This window comes from Haemaphysalis longicornis, unplaced genomic scaffold, assembly GCF_048455015.1.
Source record: "Haemaphysalis longicornis isolate Haplotype H1 unplaced genomic scaffold, Haemaphysalis longicornis Haplotype H1 scaffold_12, whole genome shotgun sequence".
NCBI lineage: Eukaryota > Metazoa > Arthropoda > Arachnida > Ixodida > Ixodidae > Haemaphysalis > Haemaphysalis longicornis.
The window spans coordinates 44,499,326-44,519,600 of record NW_027526225.1 but is presented as its reverse complement, the minus strand read 5'-3'; the positions used below and the strand labels follow the sequence as shown (position 1 = coordinate 44,519,600).

The 20,275-nt window shown below is 50.0% G+C and overlaps 1 protein-coding gene across 1 annotated transcript in view; it reads right to left on the bottom strand.

Annotated features, from left to right (window-relative positions):
• Positions 1-1,604: 1,604 nt before the first annotated feature.
• The window catches only part of LOC144161577 (uncharacterized), a 41,919-nt gene continuing 23,248 nt past the window's right edge, over positions 1,605-20,275 (bottom strand). The window contains exons 3-5 of the mRNA XM_077692222.1: positions 18,651-18,837; positions 5,014-5,195; positions 1,605-1,773 (exon numbers count right to left, since the gene is read on the bottom strand). Of these exons, the coding sequence (XP_077548348.1) occupies positions 1,605-1,773; positions 5,014-5,195; positions 18,651-18,837 (538 nt within the window). The remainder of the gene's footprint in view (positions 1,774-5,013; positions 5,196-18,650; positions 18,838-20,275) is intronic.

The following is a 20,275-nucleotide window of genomic DNA, read 5'->3' as shown; positions in this document are numbered from 1 at the left end:
CGGCCGCCTCCATTCACGCGCGTCTCAACCGTACTACAGCGCTCGCATCGAGGAACCCGGCCTACCCGCCGCTGTGGCTCAGTGGCTAAGGCGTTGTGCTGCTGAGCACGGAGTCGCGGGCTCGATTCCCGGCCGTGGCGGCCGCTTTTCTGATGGAGGCGAAAAGCAAAAACGCCCGTGTGTACGTGATTTCGGCGCACGTTAAAGGTCCCCGGGTGGTCAAATTTAATCCGGAGCCCTCCACTACGGCGCGCCTCATCGCCTGCGTTGCGTCGGTGCGTTAAACCTCACAATCAATCAAATCAATCAGGAACCCGGCCTGTAGCAGCGGAACGCGGTAAATTCAAATCGCCTTGCGCAAACTTTTGCTGTGTTTACCTTGGGATGAGCGCGACGGTACAGGAACAGCATGAGAGGTGAGCGGGACAGCAAAGGGGGGCATTTCCTTGGAAAATATCTACAACGACTATCGTCTTTTGACGACATTTGTAACGAAAGGAGCAGATACGTGGCCAATTTTTTGCCCTTGATTTCACCCCCACTGCTCTCTGCGCATGCGCCACGTTGCTTAGCAACGGAGGTGCGTTGTGTGCTTCCAGGCCGTCGCTGCCTCGTGCTGCGGCCCCCAAGTCAAACGGGCGGGTGAGGCACGCCACTAGTCTAAACGCGCCGTCAGTAACGAGAAGAGTTGCCGTCACATATCCCACAAAGATTTTTTTTTAATATTCGAACGTAGAGCGCCAGGCATTTGATACAGGAGACAGTGAGGGGTTTTAAAAACTTCTGGGTTTTAAAAACGGAGGGGTTTTAAAAACGGAGCTGAGCTATGCTAATCAATACTAATATGCTTGAATGACAAATGATGGCTCGTTATAGCCCAGGATTGATGAAGTATTCATTTATTTGAAAAATGTGTTTGTACAAGCCTCTGATGTGGCATCTGATAGTGCATTTTTTACTAAGCACATGTCATTCAATTATAGATTACAATTTTTGTTCCCTTGTTTCATACGTATAGGGTACGCGTGTAGGCTATCCGAAGTTCAAACAATGCACAGCGTGGACTGTTTGCTGCATTCTGGAATATCAAGAAAAAAATGCAGCAATGATAAAATCGCCCAATACGTTTAATTGCCTTGAATCATCGCCGTCGATAGGCGGAGGGGTGCAATAGTCTTCTCCCGTGCCGCGTCGAAATACAGACTAAGTACATGATACCGTTTTGCTGCTTAAAAAGCCGCACACCTATACCGCGAATTTGCCGCAATGGAATTCCCCTGAGATTTTTTTTACTGAGCCTACCCGTAACGGGAATTACTATCTCACGCACGTTGACAGAGTCATTGAAATACCCTTCTCTAAGTAACACCGCAATAAATAATCAATTTAGACAATTAATGATTTAATCTCGAGTTAACCACCGTGTGTCCTAACAGCAGAGCCGCGTTTTGTCACGAGGTCCCAGGAAAGGATGAATCTCTTTTTAACGTGTAAGTGCTAGCTTTTTTGTGATGTTTGCTTTCGGAAAATGTCGGGCGTGAAGAAAACGGGGAGGCTAGCGGGGCGAGCGCACGCGCAGTGAATACATTGGCCGGCCCGGTTCTTCACTTTTTGCGGCCGAAGAGCTTGAAGAAGCCGTCTATGGACCTCTGACTCGAGATGTGACGGCTCTTCTTGCCGCCGCCAGACCAGGCCTCTTCGGATGAAGTGGCGCTCTGCATTTCCGGGAATGCACCCCCGCCAGCCATGGGGCAGCAGAAGTCACCGGCGGCCCTGCATTCGCCGCATTGGAGAGCGCGCTATCACACGACCATACTCACTTCAAGTTGAAACAAAAGAAAAGGTGCGAAACAAGGTGTTTCAATTACCACGCGGAAATATTGAGAAATTTTTTATGTTGCCACATTCATCCTAGCGACAGATGGCAGGGCCTGCGTCCTGCAAAAGAAGTCCCTTGTGCGCAAGTGCTTGGCCAGTGTGTGACTAGCCGCTGTTTCGAAGTGGCTCCGTCCCTGTGAAGGCATTTTCGTTTACTATATAGCGTGTTGATACCGGTAGCCGAGTGCGTGCAGGGAATCTTGGACGAGTCGACGCGAATACCACCCCGCGTTGGAGCAATGACTGGGCATTCGAAGACGTCCCCGTGGAAACCCGGGCTGCCGCTGGAGACGTTGCGTATGCGCGCGGAGAGCGCAACGACCGTTCGAGCCCCTTTGTTCCCAAAACCAGCTCTGTCTTTCGTCCATGCACCGTCGGAGGGTATTAAAAGGTGTGCACGTCTCCGTATCTGTATCTCCATTTGCCACCGTCGGAGCCGCCGTAGAAACCACCAGAGCGCGCACTGCCGCATCCGGGCGAGCTCGGGACAACGGTATCCCCGCCTCCTTGGTACCCATCTACACAGACCAGCGAGCCCGCAGCAGCGCCTTCAGGTCGCCCCCACAGCCCTGCAGCGTGCATGGACACGACCGCGCCCCGTAACGAGAATCCCCACCTTCCCCGGACAAGAGCAAGCGCACCCCGTGTACCGTGGGTCCACAACGACAGGCCGCTACCACGAGCTGCCGCGCAAGCCGCCTTCATGACCCGCTCCTACGAGTCAAAGCATCTAGCCGGGTGACCGTGTCGGCACGAGCCCAACTTCAATGTTAATTTAATAGTTGCTATAGCCGAGCCTGTGTTGCCTCTTTTCGCCTCAACTCCGTGTCTATAACCCTTTCGGGGGCGCAAACGTGGCTACTTGCTTAAGGCGTTTCGATGACAAATGCACAAGAAATATGCCCCGCTGCTCATCTAGGCGCACTTCCACAAATCAGCATCCACAGGCCACATCATCCTCATTTAACGACTCATTGATACTTGTGGTGTACCCCAATCACATTGTGGATTTCATTTTTGCGCCCAACTATACCCAGACGACCATTCTCTCACCCTTTTACTCACCAGTCTGTTAAAGTAACGCATATGCTTTTCCGGTGCAGTCCTCGAGCTTAGCAGGTTTCGACTTTTTTCCGCCCTTCTTCCTTGCCCGGCCACACCTTTCCCTGAACTGCTCTTTCGCGTTTCAAGTCAATACTCAGTAACATGAGACAACCGCCTTTGGGTAACCATTGTTAATCCTCAAAGAGCGACAACTGCGGCCACGAGCGGGCTGGAGGAGCGGCGGGCGGTCACTTTCTTGAAAATGCGCGCTCGCCGCTCTTTTAGTCCGGCCGTGCTCTGGCTTGGGTTTACAATACCTCCAAAATGAACTTGCCCTTCCACACGCTTCCTCGAACTGCATTTTCGCGTTTCAAGCCAATCCTCAGTAAGATGAGACAGCCACCATTGGATAACCATCGTTCACCCACAACAAGCGACAACTGCAGGTTAGGTATACAATACCTCCGAAATGCTGACTCCCATCTCACTGACCCCAATAGAGGATTAAGCATCACGGAATAATAACACCTGCACAGACCTCCAGAGCCGGCACGACACAAGGACAGGTGCCTGTTCATCATGTCCGGACACGGCCTCCGCGATCGGCTGCCGGCGGCGCGCCGTCTCTGCAGTAGTTCGCGCAGTCTCCATTTTTTGTTAAGATGCACTAACTGCTCATCGAGCACCCTAAATTCACCTGCACCCTACATGTTGTGTTGACTCCGAGCTATCCAATGCCACTGGTTATCTCCTTCTCCCGTTTTGTCACATCCCCCATTATCTTCCGTACACCCTGACTTTAACGTCATGAGCCACGCTGACTGTGCCCGGCATTGTAAATGCTCCTTCAATGGAAGCACCCCTTTTTACGCCGTTCCTGTACTGTCGCGTCCCTTAAACATTGCCTCGGTATCAAGGTTGCCACTGGCCCTGAATTGTACCCCTAACATGCTGGCTCTGAGTTATGCTTCGCCCTCGGGGAGAGTACCAAAGAGAGTAAGGAGAGCAGAACTTGTTGCTACGGTTGCACTTTGAACAGCGCTAACACGAAGGGGACAAAGACGGTCGGTACAGGCGCTATAAACTAAAGTTTATTTAGAAAGGCTAACGCATATGTACACATACATCTGGGTATCCGCAGTGACTCCATACATCAATAAACAACTACAATTTGTTTAGCCTCCCCGATGCACTCACAGCTCTCACCACAGAAAACTGACTTAGCATCTGACAGCAATAAAGTTGGATGGCTTACGCATCTGCATGGCTCTCTTTGTTCCCGTGTTTTTTGTTAGCGCTCTTCAAAATGCTGCAGTAAACCATGCATCTATCGAGGAGGGAGGGAGAGGCAACTTAATCTCAACTAAAGCCTCAGGTAGAGACAGTGTATACGTTCAGCTGATTTTTCTGTAACCGCGGCCTTCCATCAACCACAGTCATGTGTGTTGGTGATGTTCGCAAGGCGTTGCGGCGCCTTTCCTCGGCCCACTCTAACCTAGCGAATTGTGGAGTGGCTGCACGCGTTTTGAAAAGTTCCTTTTGCAGGTTACGCCACCACCAGGTAGGGGCCTTGCCTTACGCACCTCCTCTGCAGCTTGTCTACTTATAGCTGGGGACTGAAGAGAAGGTGGCAATATTGTGCGGAGGCACCCCAAGGCCACTACTATTGTCCCGTACGTTTGTGGCGTAGCGTACACATTAAAGGTGACTGTCGAGCCTTCCCACAAAATATCCTCAAATTGATCTCTTTCTGCCTTCCAATAGAATTACGTGACTTGCTAATAATTGCGGATTTGTCTTTCTCCTTTTCTATAGTCTCAACCGTCCTTGCGCTGTTTCCGCGTTAATGTGTACCTACTAGCCATTTTGCAATAATACAAACTTGAATCGCCTTTCTATAAAACTACATATGACCCAGCTGCATTCAGCTCTGATCTAGTGTAGGCGATGAATTGTAATCTGAACCCACACAAAAGCCTGTCTTATCATCGCAGCTCACTGGTGTCAGTCTTCATTGGCTGCCCGTGTGTCGCACAGAGCGGCGATGTCTGTACAGTAAATAAAGGAAACTTCCTTGCGCAAAAGACTGACCTCGGGTGTTCCACGCTGTGCATGTTCATGGCTACGGCGGTGCTGGACTGGACCCGGCGCGAGACGTGCTTCAGATTTGCTGGACCCGCCCGCAGAAGAAGCAGGTCTCCCGCCGATGACGATGCCTTGGTGACGCCGCTTCCAGATGACAGCGAGGAGGACACGTCCTCTGGGTACCCCTCCTAAAATCCACGCACCTCGTTAGCGCACTTTATAGGCTACGCAAAGCAGCACGTTGCTACACGCTTTTAGGGTTGATTGAACTGCTGCGCCAGTTCGTTTCAGATTCCTTTCCGAACAGTGAACTGTTAGCTATGCTATGCTCAAGCCCGGCAACATATTTTGAGGCAAGGCTCAATGAAAGCAGTTCTTTTATTTGTGCGACAACGTTCTTCGTGTATAGGCTGGAAAAAAGTGCGCACCAGGCTGCCGTTAGCAAAAAAGCGTCGACAAAAGTCGAAACAGTAGGCCCAACAGCGATGCTATATTAGGCAAGGCCTCACGCCTTCCATTGTTGGGATCTTTACACATCGTGGCCACCATCTTCTTGCATTAGTGTTATTGCTGTGAAGAGGCGTAAGCAAAAATATTCATATGCAAGGCATATTTACAAGTCACGGATCCTCGTGCTATATCTTCACAGAGCTGTAATGGTGAAATCTGATGGGGAGCTGCAGTTTGATATAGTAATTCCAGAAAGCACCATGTACATCTACGGAGAGGGAATGGACTTGTTTTGTGTGAACGCTACGAAGATATGTTCACTGAAACAGCTCAGAAAAAGAAAATTCCGAACCATAAGGTTTCCCATTGTTTTTCGTGCTGTTTTGGATATGACAACGCGCAGCTACGCGAACGCTTTTAAAGCGAGCCGTTGAGCGCGTAATTTCACAGCAGCACACCTCCCGTGCACACCGACTGCGGTGCGAAATTCTGAGCTGTGCTCCTGTAAGAAATGTCCACATCCTGTCCGTTTCAACACGTCACCAGTTGCACTCACGAGCCCTTTAACCCCTGCTTCTGCACAGAAACCTCGCCTTTCTTGTGGAATTCGCGTACCGGCTGTTCTCAGCCAATCAGCGCTTGCTCGAAGAAGACGCTTTGAAACGCACATGAATTAGGCCAGACTCACAATTCCGCCCCCCGGCCGGTGTCCTGCAGGGTGTGGCGTACTGAACTCTGCTGGGGTGTATCTCCTCCGTCGCATTCATTTAAAACCGGATACTGTTTAATTTAAACTTGTTTTGGGTCGGGGACACTGGGCAGGAAGACCTCGCCGAGCGATGACGCCACAGCGCGTGCCAGCAACGCTACAATTGCGAGAACGCTCTTCCCAGCCTTCGTTGCGGGATCTCTCTCGTGCTCTTTTCCTCGCCAGTTCACGTGCTTGCGCCTCAAGTGGGTACCACAGAACAGCTCGAGCTAGACACCGAGTTCGCGAAACCGCTTGCCACAGGCTCTAGCGCGTGTAACACGGTCCACTTTGGAAGATATGTGAAAGCCTGCGCACAAAACGATACCGGCCTGCCAGTCATAGAGAACTTTCAGCGGAAAGTTTGGAAATCTATGTGAGGTGCAACAGCCGGATCTCCAAAGAATGGAGGGATGGGGCGACAGAAGAGCGTCACTCCCTAAGAAGAGGAACCCCGGCGCGAAAGCCGCCCCGCCGCTAGTCGAGAACGAATGCGAAGACTTCGGCGGTTCAACCCCGAATATCACGCCGGTGGTGCGGCGGCGAAACATCAGTCAGTTGCAGAAGATCCGGCATCACGAGCTCGCGTACACTGTACATACTTTAATGACCTAGTGTTGAATGCTCTTTGAGAGGATTAAGAGCACACCACTCATAAAAACTTGACCTACTCTCGAAGCATAAACACCCAGTAAACGTGACCGGGTCCCCAAGCAAAAACAGGCATAAACTTCTCAGAACCAAGAATAAGCTAGTTGGGGCCACCAGCTTTGCTGTTCACCCAGTCATCGGGTCACCAGCGGGAAGGTGCCGGAATTTTTATAAGTAGCCCTCCTCGTACTCCACGATCAGATTGCACAAAGCTGACGACGTGACTATTGATTGATTGATTGATTGATTGTGGGGGTTTAACGCGCCGACGCAACGCAGGCGATGAGGCGCGCCGTAGTGGAGGGCTCCGGATTAATTTTGACCACCTGGGGATCTTTAACGTGCGCCGAAATCTTGTACACACGGGTGTTTTTGCTTTTCGCCTCCATCAAAAAAGCGGCCGCCGCGGCCGGGAATCGAACCCGCCACCTCGTGCTCAGCAGCGCAACGCCTTAGCCACTGAGCCACCACGGCGGGTACGGCGTGGCTACCGTCGTCAAGCTCCCTCTGCCCGCACACCGACAATACACTAGAGTGACCTGCACGACAGCGGATAGTTTCGCTCAAATGGCCTTCGCTGTTGAATAAAGAGCATCACAACGACCGTGGCACGAACTTTGTTTACCTCTTATTCTAGCTTCCTTACGAGTACACCATACGTGTTGATCCTGTCGGGGGCTGAAGCATCACAGCACAAGACACCCCTGCGGAGTGCCACCCAGCCTTAAAAATATGATTAATTTAAATGTGCTCTACGGGGAGCGCGGCTGTTTCCGCACACCTGGTAAGCGATTCACTGCAACGATGATCCAACGGTTTCTTGTGATTTTGTTCGGGAGGGGCCCGTAGACGTCGAATACAAAGCGATCGAAGGGCATGCGGGGCTTGGTAGTGCCTCTATAGGTCCAGCAGGATGTTGCGGCGGAGGCTTGCGGCGCTGGTACACAGGCGTATGTAATTCGTAACAAACGTGTACACTGCACACCGGTAGTAACGTATGCGCAGACGCTGATATGTCTTGTGGACGCCAGCGTGGCGCATTGCGGGTCAGCGTGATAGGATGAACCGATAGTAGAGCGCAAATGACGCGGAATAACTCGCAACCATTTGCGACCGTCTGCGAAATAGTAGCGCCGATATAGGAGTTCATCTCGAATGGCGCAGTGTGAAGCCTGGCGAAGCAGTGCACGGGACGGCGAATCTCTGGACGGAATCCACAGGTATCACAATATGGACTCGACGCAGGGGTCTTTCTGCTGCTCTGCAGCCATGTGGTGGATTTCAAGTGACGCCAGGGCGCCGTCGATCGAGGAAATGCAGTCACTTTCTCACTCCAGGGAACATCTAGAAAGGGCAGCAGCGTCCGTATGTTTGCGTCCGGACCAATACACAACGCCAATGTCGTACTCTTGGAGAAGAAGAGCCCACCGGCTAAGTCGGCCGGACGGATCTTTTAGTGACGACAGCCAACAGAACGCGTGATGGTCCGTGATAAAGTTAAACGGGCGCCCATACAGGTAACGCCGGAATTTGTGAATCGCCCCAACGATCGCCAAACATTCTTTTTCGGTGACCGAGTAATTTCGCTCCGCCTTTGTGAGAGTAGGGCTGGCATAGCAACTATGTACTCCTGGACGCCTTCTTTGCGTTGAGCCAGTACAGCGCCAAGACCAACACCACTGGCATCAGTGTGTGCCTCAGTTGGCAGGACGGGGTCGAAATGGCGCAGTATTGGGGGCGATGTAAGCAAGCGCCGTAAAGACACAAAAGCTTCCTCGCAGGCAGGCGACCAGGCGACAGGTTCTCTACCGAGTCCATTTAGAAGCTTCGTCAAAGGTTCGATGATGGTGGTGAAGTTCTGAACGAAGCTACGTAAATAGGAACATAAGCCGACGAAACTTCAGAGGTCTCAATTCGTGGTGGGTTTCGGAAATTCAGCGACTGCGCGAAGCTTCTCCGAGTCGGGAAGGACGCCATCTTTCGAGACGACATGACCCAGAATGGTTAGTTTGCGAGGAGCAAAGTGACATTTTTTCCAAGTTCAGCTGTAATCCAGCAGACATAAGGCACGTCAAGACCTGTTCCAAACGCTCAAGGTGAGTGGTAAAATCGGGCGAAAACACGACAATTATCGTCTAAGTAACAAAGGCTTGTTTTCCACTTCAGGGCTCGTAGAAAACTGTCCATCATTCTCTCAAATGTTGCGGGCGCATTGCACAGTACAAAAGGCATGGCGTTAAATTCGTAAAGTCCATCAGGTGTCCCGAAGGCAGTTTTTCAGCGATTAGATTCGGCCATGGGAACTTACCAGTAACCTGATACGTAGATAGAGAGAAGAAAAGAATTCAGAGCTGTGCAAGCAATCAAGAGCGTCACCGATACCAGGTAGTGGGTAGACGTCTTTGCAGGTGATTTTGTTCAGACGCCTATAATCACCGCAGAGACGGATGGACCCATCTTCCTTCGTTACTAGCACAACGGCCCAAGGGCAGGGGCTTGAAGAGGGTCGAATGACGTTGCGCGTGAGCGTGTCAGCGACGTGTTCGTCAATGACGCGTCGTGCCGCAGGTGAAACACGATAAGGTCGCTGCAGCAATGGGCCGTGGTATCCGGTATCGATTTCATGGGCAACTGTCGACGTGCGGCCCAAGGGGTTCTGATGACGGTCGAAGGATTGATGGAAGGGATCGAGAATTGCGAGGCACATGATGGGCGCCGTTTCGGGCGACGCCATTTCCTGGTCGATTCCACTGGCTGCGGGCGTAAGCACTCGCTTGCTGCGTAATTCGACGTTGCAGACCTTCTTAAGTGTAGGACGTCCACCAAAATATAGTGGGGTTTATTGGCAGGAACTTGTAGCGAGGTATTTCTGCTGCGAAGTCCAAAGGCGTCAGAGCGACCTCTCGGGTCTCAGAAGCAGTCTCGCGCACAACACCCTCGATGGGGCTGCCAGTCCCAGATCCAAGCACATACCCACTTGTGGCGGATTGCCCATATTCGAGCCCACACCCACTTTGGATGAATTGTCCGAATACTACGGAAGATATACAGACAAGCTCTTGGCGTACCTATTTCTGCCCCAACACACAAACTACTCGAACTCTGTTTCCACAACACAGTAGAAGAAATCATCCAGGGGCACTGCACGGCACAACTCGTACATCTCTAATCTACACAGGCAGGACTGAAAGTTCGGTGAGATCGTCAAACACAGGCCAACGTGGAGATCCCCACGCAAGTCGACCGTCCGACTGCTGTCTAGTGACACAAACTTCACTCCTCTACCCGAAACGTGCGTTCCAGCCCGGACCCAGGATGTAGGCGGGCCCGAGCCCTGTTCATGATGCTTCGATCGATCGGAGCCTAATCCTGCTATACGCATGCAGCAGAACGGGCGAAGAAGGCCATGTGTATAGCTGCAACAAGTCCTACAACAGGCCCTGACCAGAGAGACGCTAACACCTGTGCTGTAGAGCACAGGTGTTAGCGTCTCCCTGGTCGGTATTTGGTTTCAGAGATCTTTCCGTTTCGCTGACGCTGCGAACACCCCCGTGATAGCAACGGCGGGCACTTTGTATACCTGACCTCTTAAGGTTTCCGAAGTGTACCGCCGTTTCCAGCATCTGCCTTCCTTTCTGGACGTGACCTTGTACGTGTCCTCAAGGGTGAACATTGGGTGCAAACTAGCATGAGCCACTTCATCTGCGGCCGAAGCATTCTGTAGCAGCAATAAGCAGATTCTTCGAATGCCATTGTAATCTCGGATGTCTACACTCAGAAGCGCACTCCATGGTTAACCTGCCAGTTGCGAACAATGAAAAAAGTTCTCTTAAACATTTTAAAAGCGTCCAGAATCCGGATAAAATACCCAACATATCAAGTGTGTCAAATCATGAGCCAGGTTGATGTGGGCCTCATCTTTCTCCCGGGAAGGAACAACACAAATTAATCAGAACGAATACTAAACCGCAGGATTCTTGCTTCGGTATTGTTTACATTTTCAGCCGGTATTTTTTACGTTTTCGGTGTTGTTTACGTTTACGTTTTACTCTGTAAGCCGAGTGCCTATAGAGAGGGAGTTTTATTGTGGCTAGGCCTAGGCGCTGTTGAGCTGCGGAAGGACAGCTCTTTGGTCCCGAGCCATGTCGCCCAGGGCGCACTGGGACTGGGTGTCCGAGCACGCTAGCGCAACAATCAGGAGTCGGGGTTGGGGGATTGGGCATTTTGGGCCAACCCATTCATCGTGCCATCACATTCAGCCAGCAGAAACATCCAATTTCGGGCCGTTACATCCATCGTGCCATTGCATCAAACAAGCAGAAATATCCAGTTGTGTCCACTACATCCAACGTACCATTACATCTAACGCCCCATTACATCCAGCGTGCCACAACATCCAAAGCGCAATTACATCCAATTTCGGCCGGTACATCCATTGCGCCATCACATCCAACGTTTCAGTACTTCCAGTGCGCAGCGCCCTCTTGCCTAGCATAACTACTATTCTAGACTTAATTCAACGCAGTCTGACTGGATTCCGTGAATGGATTTTTTTGCAATGCGGGCAGCGTGCCCTACGCTATGCCTTCTCTTCCGCGTGTAAGAATTATTTGGTACCAGGAATAATTGCACCTACTACAGTTAAACAGTCCTAATTTGAGTGCCGCCGTGAAAACGGCAGGTGGTGCAGACTAAGGCCATAGTGCAGACGGATTTTTGAGAGACTGTAAGCTTTGTAATAAACAAAACATTGAGCTTTGTAACACTTTAATGCTACTATTCCGACTGATATTTTTTTCTAACTGCAGTGTTACACCATCTCATTCTCATTTATAAGTTAGCTGTTTACTTTGTTTAACAGCACGAAAGGGCGCTTAGTGAGTAAGAAATACTTTTCGCAGCCATCGCACACGTGAAAGCAGCGTCCGCGAATGAGAGCGACGTTGGATCGCGGCTCATTGTCATCTCTGAAGCTCACATTAGGTACTTAGTGAAAAAGAGCTTCGCTATTCAGGAAAATATTTAAAAAAATGTATTTCAGTAATTGAATATTCAATTCAAGGAGAATTTACGAGAAAAGCAAGCAAATGAAAGAGGATCGAGGAACTATCCTCAACAAATATTTACAGGAGAAATCGCTTGAAAAGTATGCGGATTCATCAGTGGGCGTTATATAATCCCAGTAACAGCACAGATGCCGTCTTTAAAAAATGATCCTGGAGATCCTGTCCAAAAAGAAATCAAAATAAAAAGAAAATAGAAAACAAATTTACATGTTCGTGCACCGAAAGCTCCTTTTGGAACAAAGGGGCTGCGGTATCCCGATGGACGTTCGCCGTGGGGGTCAGCCACCTGTCTGCCCCGAATTTCTCTGGACGCACGGGAAGTGGCGAACGAGCGTGCATGGCGCCTGCTTGCGCGGGAGCTCGCCTAAAACTCTCGCTCTTGGATCGGGCGACCGCTGTCTTTTGTGCCACTAATTACGGGCTGCAGCTTCGGCTAGTCAAGGCAACCCATTCTGGGTGCCAAGGAACTATTTTTTTGCGGAACGCACGGAAGCGAAAAAGATCACGTGGGCGACAACGGGATGGGAAATCCGAGACTGTGGATAAAATAATCTTCAGAAGGATCCTGAGAAATCCTCTGGGGCCCAGAAACCGCCACGGGACCAAGTCGTGATGCAACCGCTCTCGGTCACAGCTCCGGACGAACTCGTTGAAGGATGCGTGAGTGGTCGTGAGCGAAGACGCCTCCTCGCCGCAGCGAACGTACTAATTAGGGTTCTGCCCTCCGCTTCCGCAGTCTGAGTCCCGAAAGGTCAGGGGGAGTACAGGAGGACGCCGCGTAAAAAGCCGCCGGCTAGGCCAATACAAATGGTGGCGACTCGCTGGGGGCGGCGGACGTAATACCTCACTCCCGTCGATGGAGGGGGACACAATAAAGCGACGAGAAGGGACGGGGGTCATCGTCCGGACAGCGTCTCTCGACGCTGCCATCATTACACCTTCCCTTTTCAGAAGGGATAGCAACTACATCCAACATGTCATTACATCCAACGTGCCACTACATCCAACGCGCCACCACATCCAGCGAGCCACTACATCCAACGACAAGCCACATCCAAAAGCATTTCAATACATCCATCGTGCCAGTACATACGAGCCAACACATCCAACGTTGGATGTAATGGCACGTTGGATGTGTTCGGTATCTTCGTAGCTCCCGCATTCGACACACACGTCTATACTTGCAAGTGTTTTATATCACCCCATTAAAAGTGCGCGTACGTGCTCGTGGCGAAGAACTCACGACCCGTGCGGCTGCCACTCCGAAGCGATTTCACGCACTACACGACCTGTTGCAAGATATATTTGAGCACAAGGTACACGTACGGGTACGAAAACGCCATACCGCCATTTTTAATCAGTCAGTGACTCCCATTTTTCGTTGGAAACAACATTTGTGAAAAGAATCATGGCTGTCCGAAAGGAAAAAATGCCGCCGACATCGACCTTTCACTTGAACACGCAGAACCTACACGTGGTTAAGCTAGTGTAAACTCACCCTGTGTTTGGCATATAGCAAGCATGCTTAAGGGCAGAACACTTAGAAAAGGGAAGTGGCTTCGTTTTTCAGCGAAAAGAACTGCACCTCTACAGGCTTTGCGGCACCGCGTTCAATAGCATTGTGTTTCGTGCGGACGCAGCCGGCTAAGCAGCCTGTCCTCAAAGTGCTGACACGAAATTTTTGTGTTACATGTATTCGCTGTCACGAGTGCCTAGCAGCCTGCTGATCATGGAATGACATATTAGGCGGTCTGTCGCAGCGTAAGCAATTATTTCCAGCCTCGTTCATTCGTGTCACTTTCGGTTAGGGAAAAGCGAACACCAAGACAGCAGGGCACTGTTGACGTAACCGTTCTTTTCGCACCACTGAAGGTCTGGACGCACGCGCAAGAGTGCGCGCAGCTCTTCCATCTCCACGCGGCCGGGCAGCATGACGTCAGTATTAAAACCGTGACGTGATACACGGGACGGTGCAGCGCACGCCAACCACAGCCAGCGCGTTGGCTACGCGTGGTAATAGCCCTCAAATCGGCAGCTTGGGGTCAGGATTAGCAGATTTAGTCCTGCTGATGCCGATTGCGAAAGGGCGTCCGATCTGACCTTTTTAGATGGCGCAAAGAATTAAATGGGTTTAAAATTGGTTATACTGAATGGTTACTTTTGAACCTTGCTTGGAGATATCTTCATATACGAAGGACGTTTTTCGCGTAATTATATCAGCTGTGACATTCTTGTCAGTACTCCCTTAAAAGACTACTGCCGCGAAATTTTAAAGCTGATATATCTATGTAGAAAGCTTTCTGGTGTATGGAGATGCAACCCAGGAAGTTTCAACAGCAACCGTTTACTAGAACATACTTTAAATCAAGTTTAAACTTTGCACGAACGACAAACATACCCCTTCGACATCGGCAGCAGCATAACTCCTTGAGTGCTGTGCCTTGCGACTCACCCCAAAGTGCCGACGTCAGGGCTACCGTAATGCACCAAAGCGCTGGCTTCTGTTGGCGTGCGCTGCTCTGCCTTGTGTATAACATCACACTTTTGGTACTGACGTCATGTGGCCCGGATAGGCGGCGTTCTCGGGCGCATGCGACCACTACCAGTTTTCGCGCACTTGCTCGCTCGGTCTAGCGCACGTGTTGAGACAACCCGTGGAGCGACGAGAACAGTGATGTCAAGAGTTCCGTCCTGTGATAGAGACCACCTCGGGGTTCGTGGCTTTGAAACAGAAACCAAAACAAATAAACGAGGCTTTAAATACTTTTTAGGCTGCTTTCGACCATCTAAGGTGCAATTTTATGATTACTGCGGTGGTAGGCAACCATAGAAGCCAAAAAACCAGGGGACCTTCACTAAGTCACGCAGGACTTGAAGCATAGCGAAGCTTCCAGATTGCGTCCACACATTACGGCTAGCTACAATCAACACCGCTATTAAAAATTTACACAAACATTTTCTGTCAGTACTCCTTTAAAAGTTCATTTTCAAAATGAAGGTCAAACTCCCTTTAGTACGCCTGTTTTCCTTCTGTTACGACTGCCACGCTCGGGAATTACATTTCTCAGGCACACTTGCTAAAACATTTTACGCAGAGTATTGAAAGAGGCAGAATGCGATGACTCAGGAACATCAGCAATGGCAATGCCCTGACGTGGAACACTTTGAGCGAAGTAAAAGGAGTCAAATCATTGCAAATTTCCGCAGCGGGTTAGGATTTGAACAGCATCGCGATAACCGCCCTCACCCCTGCACAAGCACCCACATTATGTTTCAGTCGAAAGCTAGAGGGAATTATTCAGTACATAAATTGAAATGTTAGACTAGCAATTGCGCCGGATGCGGCCTATGTCGCGTGATCGTAAAACTACGACGTGGCACAATTTTTACGAGCAGCGTGGCGCAATTTCTTCGGAGCAATTCACAATTCTCTCAGTAGTGTTTTATTTTTAGTTTTGGATAATAATCAGTATTGCATCTGCAAGCATATAGTTTGCGCATGCTACTGTATTTGTAGACAGGAACACTGTCCGATAACCGCCGTGCTTGTCTACCTTGCACTGCATATCCCTACCCTCGTTTTCAATTGTATAATTACACATTTTTAAGACGTTTATTGTCATTATTTCCTGCAAAAAATTTGTTTTTAACATGTGCTTTTCTGGAGCGTCCAATCGTTATCCGTTCATTGGCCTGGCCAAGCAGTTGGTAATCAGGTTGGCCTATAAGGCTTGCATCAATATATAATGAACTACTGCAGGATGTGCTTTTTATTGGATGATAAATATCTAACTGAAATTGAAATCGTAGTTCCAATACAGGCAAATTCTAGTTCCTAGCAAAACAAATCGTGAGCCATCCACTCTGTGAAGACGAGATGACGCAGTATTTTCGACACTTACGAAATCATTTATTCTCTTGATCGGTTGCCATCTAACAAACGGTACGCGCTCAAATTTATTGTCTTGTATGTTTGTTTTTATATAAGTTCGAGTGGACGACTACGTCCGCCCCCAGGTGGGCCACAATAAATTATGCAATTTACTTTGAGTAATCAAATATCGAAAATTAGGTTTTCAACAATTTGCAAACAGCGAACTGGTCTTGTTGGCGCTCCTTCCGGACGTCGAAAAAGCCGCAGAGGGTGCTATAATACTGTGTAATAGTGCACGTTTGTCTTAACGTATCAGTCAAGTGTATTCAACTCTGACCGAAGCTTTATGGAGAGGTGCAACAGTGTGTGAATGAGAAGCAGCGACTTCACAGCCCGAAGGTCAGGCCTGACAACAGTCCAACGCTTTATATAAGAGCATTTGATTGCTGCCGTAGCTGTCTAGCCAGAAGCAACAGCCCGCCCTTGCACGGGGTTTTAATTGCATTCACGACCCGCAGTTGTGCGGCCAGAATAGTGCGACACAATAACGTCCGGCATGGCCCATAACTGCCACCTGTGCCGCCGGTGGCCTGACCCGAAATTGATTGAATAAAAACCGCTGTAACCATTGTGGGGATGCCACAATAGAACGTTTAGAAAAGAAGACGCGGGTTTAATGTTACAAAATTCATGAAATCCGGCTGCCACTATTTCAAGTTGGGCCTGAGACCCTTCCCTTATGGTATCACTCAGAAAATGGTAAATAAAATGTGACACCTGCGGTATTTGCTCTGGAGCACATATTCCCCACTTCCTTCCATGGGCAAGTGTTATGAGCATTATATGCCCACGCGGTGCGGCGCATCATCCCATCTGTTTCACCAGCATCGGTTTTCACGGGCCAGAACTCGTCACTGATCGAAACCCAAAGGTCGCTCACCCTACCTGCCGGACGATTCCAGGCACGCGAGACGATTGGACGCGCCCGCCATGTCCGCCAACCCGGGGAGGGCGGAAGGAGGGAAAGGGAACTAAGCACGCAAGCGTTTCGAACGGAGAAAAACGGAAGCACGGTGCAGGCCAAAACATTGCCGCGCCGGTTACAAATCTTAGGCGAATATTTTGAGCTGAAGCAAGTGCGGACCCAAGCGAAAGCAAGCCAACAAGCACGCAAACAAACAAACACACACGAACGCATCGCGCTGAAGTTAACTCTACCATAATGTTTCAAGCGAAGTCGTATATGGCTAGGCGAAGTGGAAATCTGGCGGTCCTGTGTACGTAGAAAAATATCCCGACAAAACCCGTAAGCAAGAGTGAAAACGACACGGTGGAAATGAGTTAGAAGCAATCGGAGATAGATTGGCTGTATTCATCGGTGTCGTTGCAGAGCGCGTGGGCAGTGAGCTAAAAAAGAGATTTAGTATAGCGTTTTCAGCCTTACGCAAAATATTGCACTTGCTATTCGCTTGGGACGCTGGTACTGCGTATGCGCCACACGAAAAGTTGGTTTCGCGCTTAGCCGCCGTAAAACTACAGCACGCTACTTCAGCAAAGTAGCTTGCGTACGATACGGCTCCTGTTTGTCGCTGCGTTTACAACATGGCGGCAGGTAGAGCAGAGCACTTCAACGTTTCCTTTGCTCTGCGTGCAGTAATTTGCGTATAATAAACACGTGTTTGCTCTTGTATTCCTAAATACCTCCAGTGGTTTGCCCGTTGCTATCGCGGTGAGCGGCACCGCTGACTGCCCGAACAAAGCACCTGCAGGCCGGCTTCGGATGCGGTGTGTGTGCTGTTGACGGGTTCGCTTCACGGTGCAAGGTGACGGTGTGCTCCTGTGGGTGAAATGTGCTTGTTATGTACGAAATTACTAGCGGCGAATCAACTCAGTGTGCGCGGTTAAAAGCCATCTGGGTTTTGCGCCTGAGTGAAGTGGCATACTTGGTGACCCCGCAAATCGCGTGAAGTGAGAGCAATGTTTACAAGGGGCTGGATGAACAATATCGTACTTTATCTTTTAGCTCTACCTCGTAGTGCAACCAGTTACGCTGCGTGTGTTCGAAACGAATTTCTGGCTTGTTTTCGTGTCGAATAAAATGTACACATAAAACCCAGTCTGTTGGTTCTGCGCGCTGGGTGATTGCAAAAACAAGCAACTTGGGGGCATCAATGCGTCTGCTATAGAGTGTTCTTATGTAGGAGAATAGTGTTGTTGTGCACGTATTGCATTTATTTCTAACGGGAAGGCGTTTGGTTCCGCTCAATGGGTAGTCGTTGGAAATTCCTTGTGCCCGTCCGACCAGATGATTGCTGCTTCGCATTCAGTTCAATAGATGCCGCCATAAGCGTTAGCTGGCTAGGGGGCCGCAAAGCAGGACCGATGAAACACTGTATTTAAACCTTTCCGCGCGGTGCCGACGTAGCGTGCCACAAAAATGTAACGTTTAACGCACGCAAAGGCGCAAAACGCTATGCTAAATCTCCCTATTGTGTGAAGAACAATTCCAGCAATAAAGGCGGGCGGGCTTATCTGGAACATCACATTTGACTTCAGCGTGCAATATCTCAAACATTCCTGCGAAAAACTGTTCAAAAGAAGGTGGAGGACTTAATTCATTATTAAGGTTTAAAGAAATACAGCAGTTGTGGCAAAATTACCTTACACCAAAGCAGGAGGAGAGGATAAGTTCAAAAGGTGTTCAAAAGGTGTCGCTCAAAAGGCCGGTCAAAAGGTGTCGCTATGCTAAGTTGGCCTCCCGTTTAAGGGTATGATTTATGAAATGGTCGTCGGTCTGAAGGCCTTGCTCAGGAGATGTTCGATGCTACAGTAAGTAGTGAGCGAATGATCTCACCCCAAAATATTGGGCGGACGGCTGGCGTAGAAGCGTCTTCGCCTCCTCGGCCGACTTGGCATCCTCCATGAGGTTGTGGCGGACAGGAGAGCCTCCCGCCATGGTCGCGTGATGCTGACCGGACGTCCAGTGCCGGAGTCGGCTTAGCGCCTGCTGCGCGATGAGCAACTTGGCCGACTTGCGAGACCTGCACGCAGACATGTGGCCACGTGTGGACACGACATAGTGGGCAACGACTAAGTAGCGGTTAGGAACTTCAGTCTTTATGATGTATGGGAAACTGAATGAGGGACATCTGGGCGGAATATTGAGAGTAAGGTCGTCAACAATAACGCCGGAGGTTCTCGACAGCAGTGCCAATGTAATAATGTTAACAATGGGGATACCTGCGTTTTTTGTTTGCCAATGTTAAGGAGAAAGTAGAATCGAAATGCTATTGGCCTTGAAGGTATAAGCGAGCGGGTGCTAGTTCCAGCTATTGGCTTATTTTACAAGCTCAATGTGCTTATTTTTGACGGTGAGCTCAGACGCATCGGAACGATAACAGGGAAATGCTCCGTAAACGTCGTTTTCTGAACTTACCCATGAGCGTCGCCGATACAGTTGATGGTTAAGATGCTGCCCGGAGCAACACTTTTTTTACCCTCTCTTCTGCCATTGCAAAATTAATATTTTCATGTGACCACAAAACGCAATACCCCCTGAACAGCGGTCTTGACTGTTGGCTGTTCTGACTACGCTTATTCTGCGAGAATATCACTGACCATCCTCATAAGCCCCAATATGTATTGTAGCCACATCGCCAGCACGAGGAAAGCCATGTAAACTGAGGATATGGGTACCCACTATTACCAATTAATCCCTGTGCGGCCGTGCACCATATGCAGCCTTGCGAAGATTACGACCGACAAAAGTGTCTACTGGAGCTCGCCAGGACAAATTACCGAAGCCAAGCAGCGTTATTGCCTCGCGTTCGCATCCCAATAGCTCGGGGACAAGAGAATCACCCTGGCGACTTTCGGGGAACATGAAACGAGTTTTGCAATCATTGCATCAGAGTTCCGAGGCAAGTGTCTCAAGTTTAAAACGCAATCGACAGGGAGTGCTTCTTTGCACGCTTGGTATATCGACACAAGTTTCGATGAAATTCTTGAAGTCAGCCATGGTACACCGAGAGCAAGACGAGTGATCTGGGGGTGTAAGGGGGGCAGCGCTGGTGTCATGACTTGTGGCGCTGCTGCTCTTCAAATGTCAACTAAGGGGCAAGCTGGTGAGCTGTTTAGGCTTGAGCTAGGTCCATTGGCGTTCGCAAAAAATATTAAAAAACTGGTACGAGGCACCCGCCACGACCTGCGCAGCGGATCTGTAAAAAAATATCGAACGCGCGTGAACCTGCGCTTCGTGAGGAGCGCCCGCCGTCGTCCAGGCGTGCGCCATGTGAAAACCTTCCGCCTTCCTCGGCGTCATCGTATAGCGACCGGCACGCCACGCGTCCGCCGAGCCGAATACGATGGCGACGAATCTGTCAAGCCATCCCTTCACACTCCACACGTGGAGACGGCTACCGGATCATCTGACGAAGAAGTGAAGTTCATCTTAAGCTCAGAAAAAAACAAACGTTATGC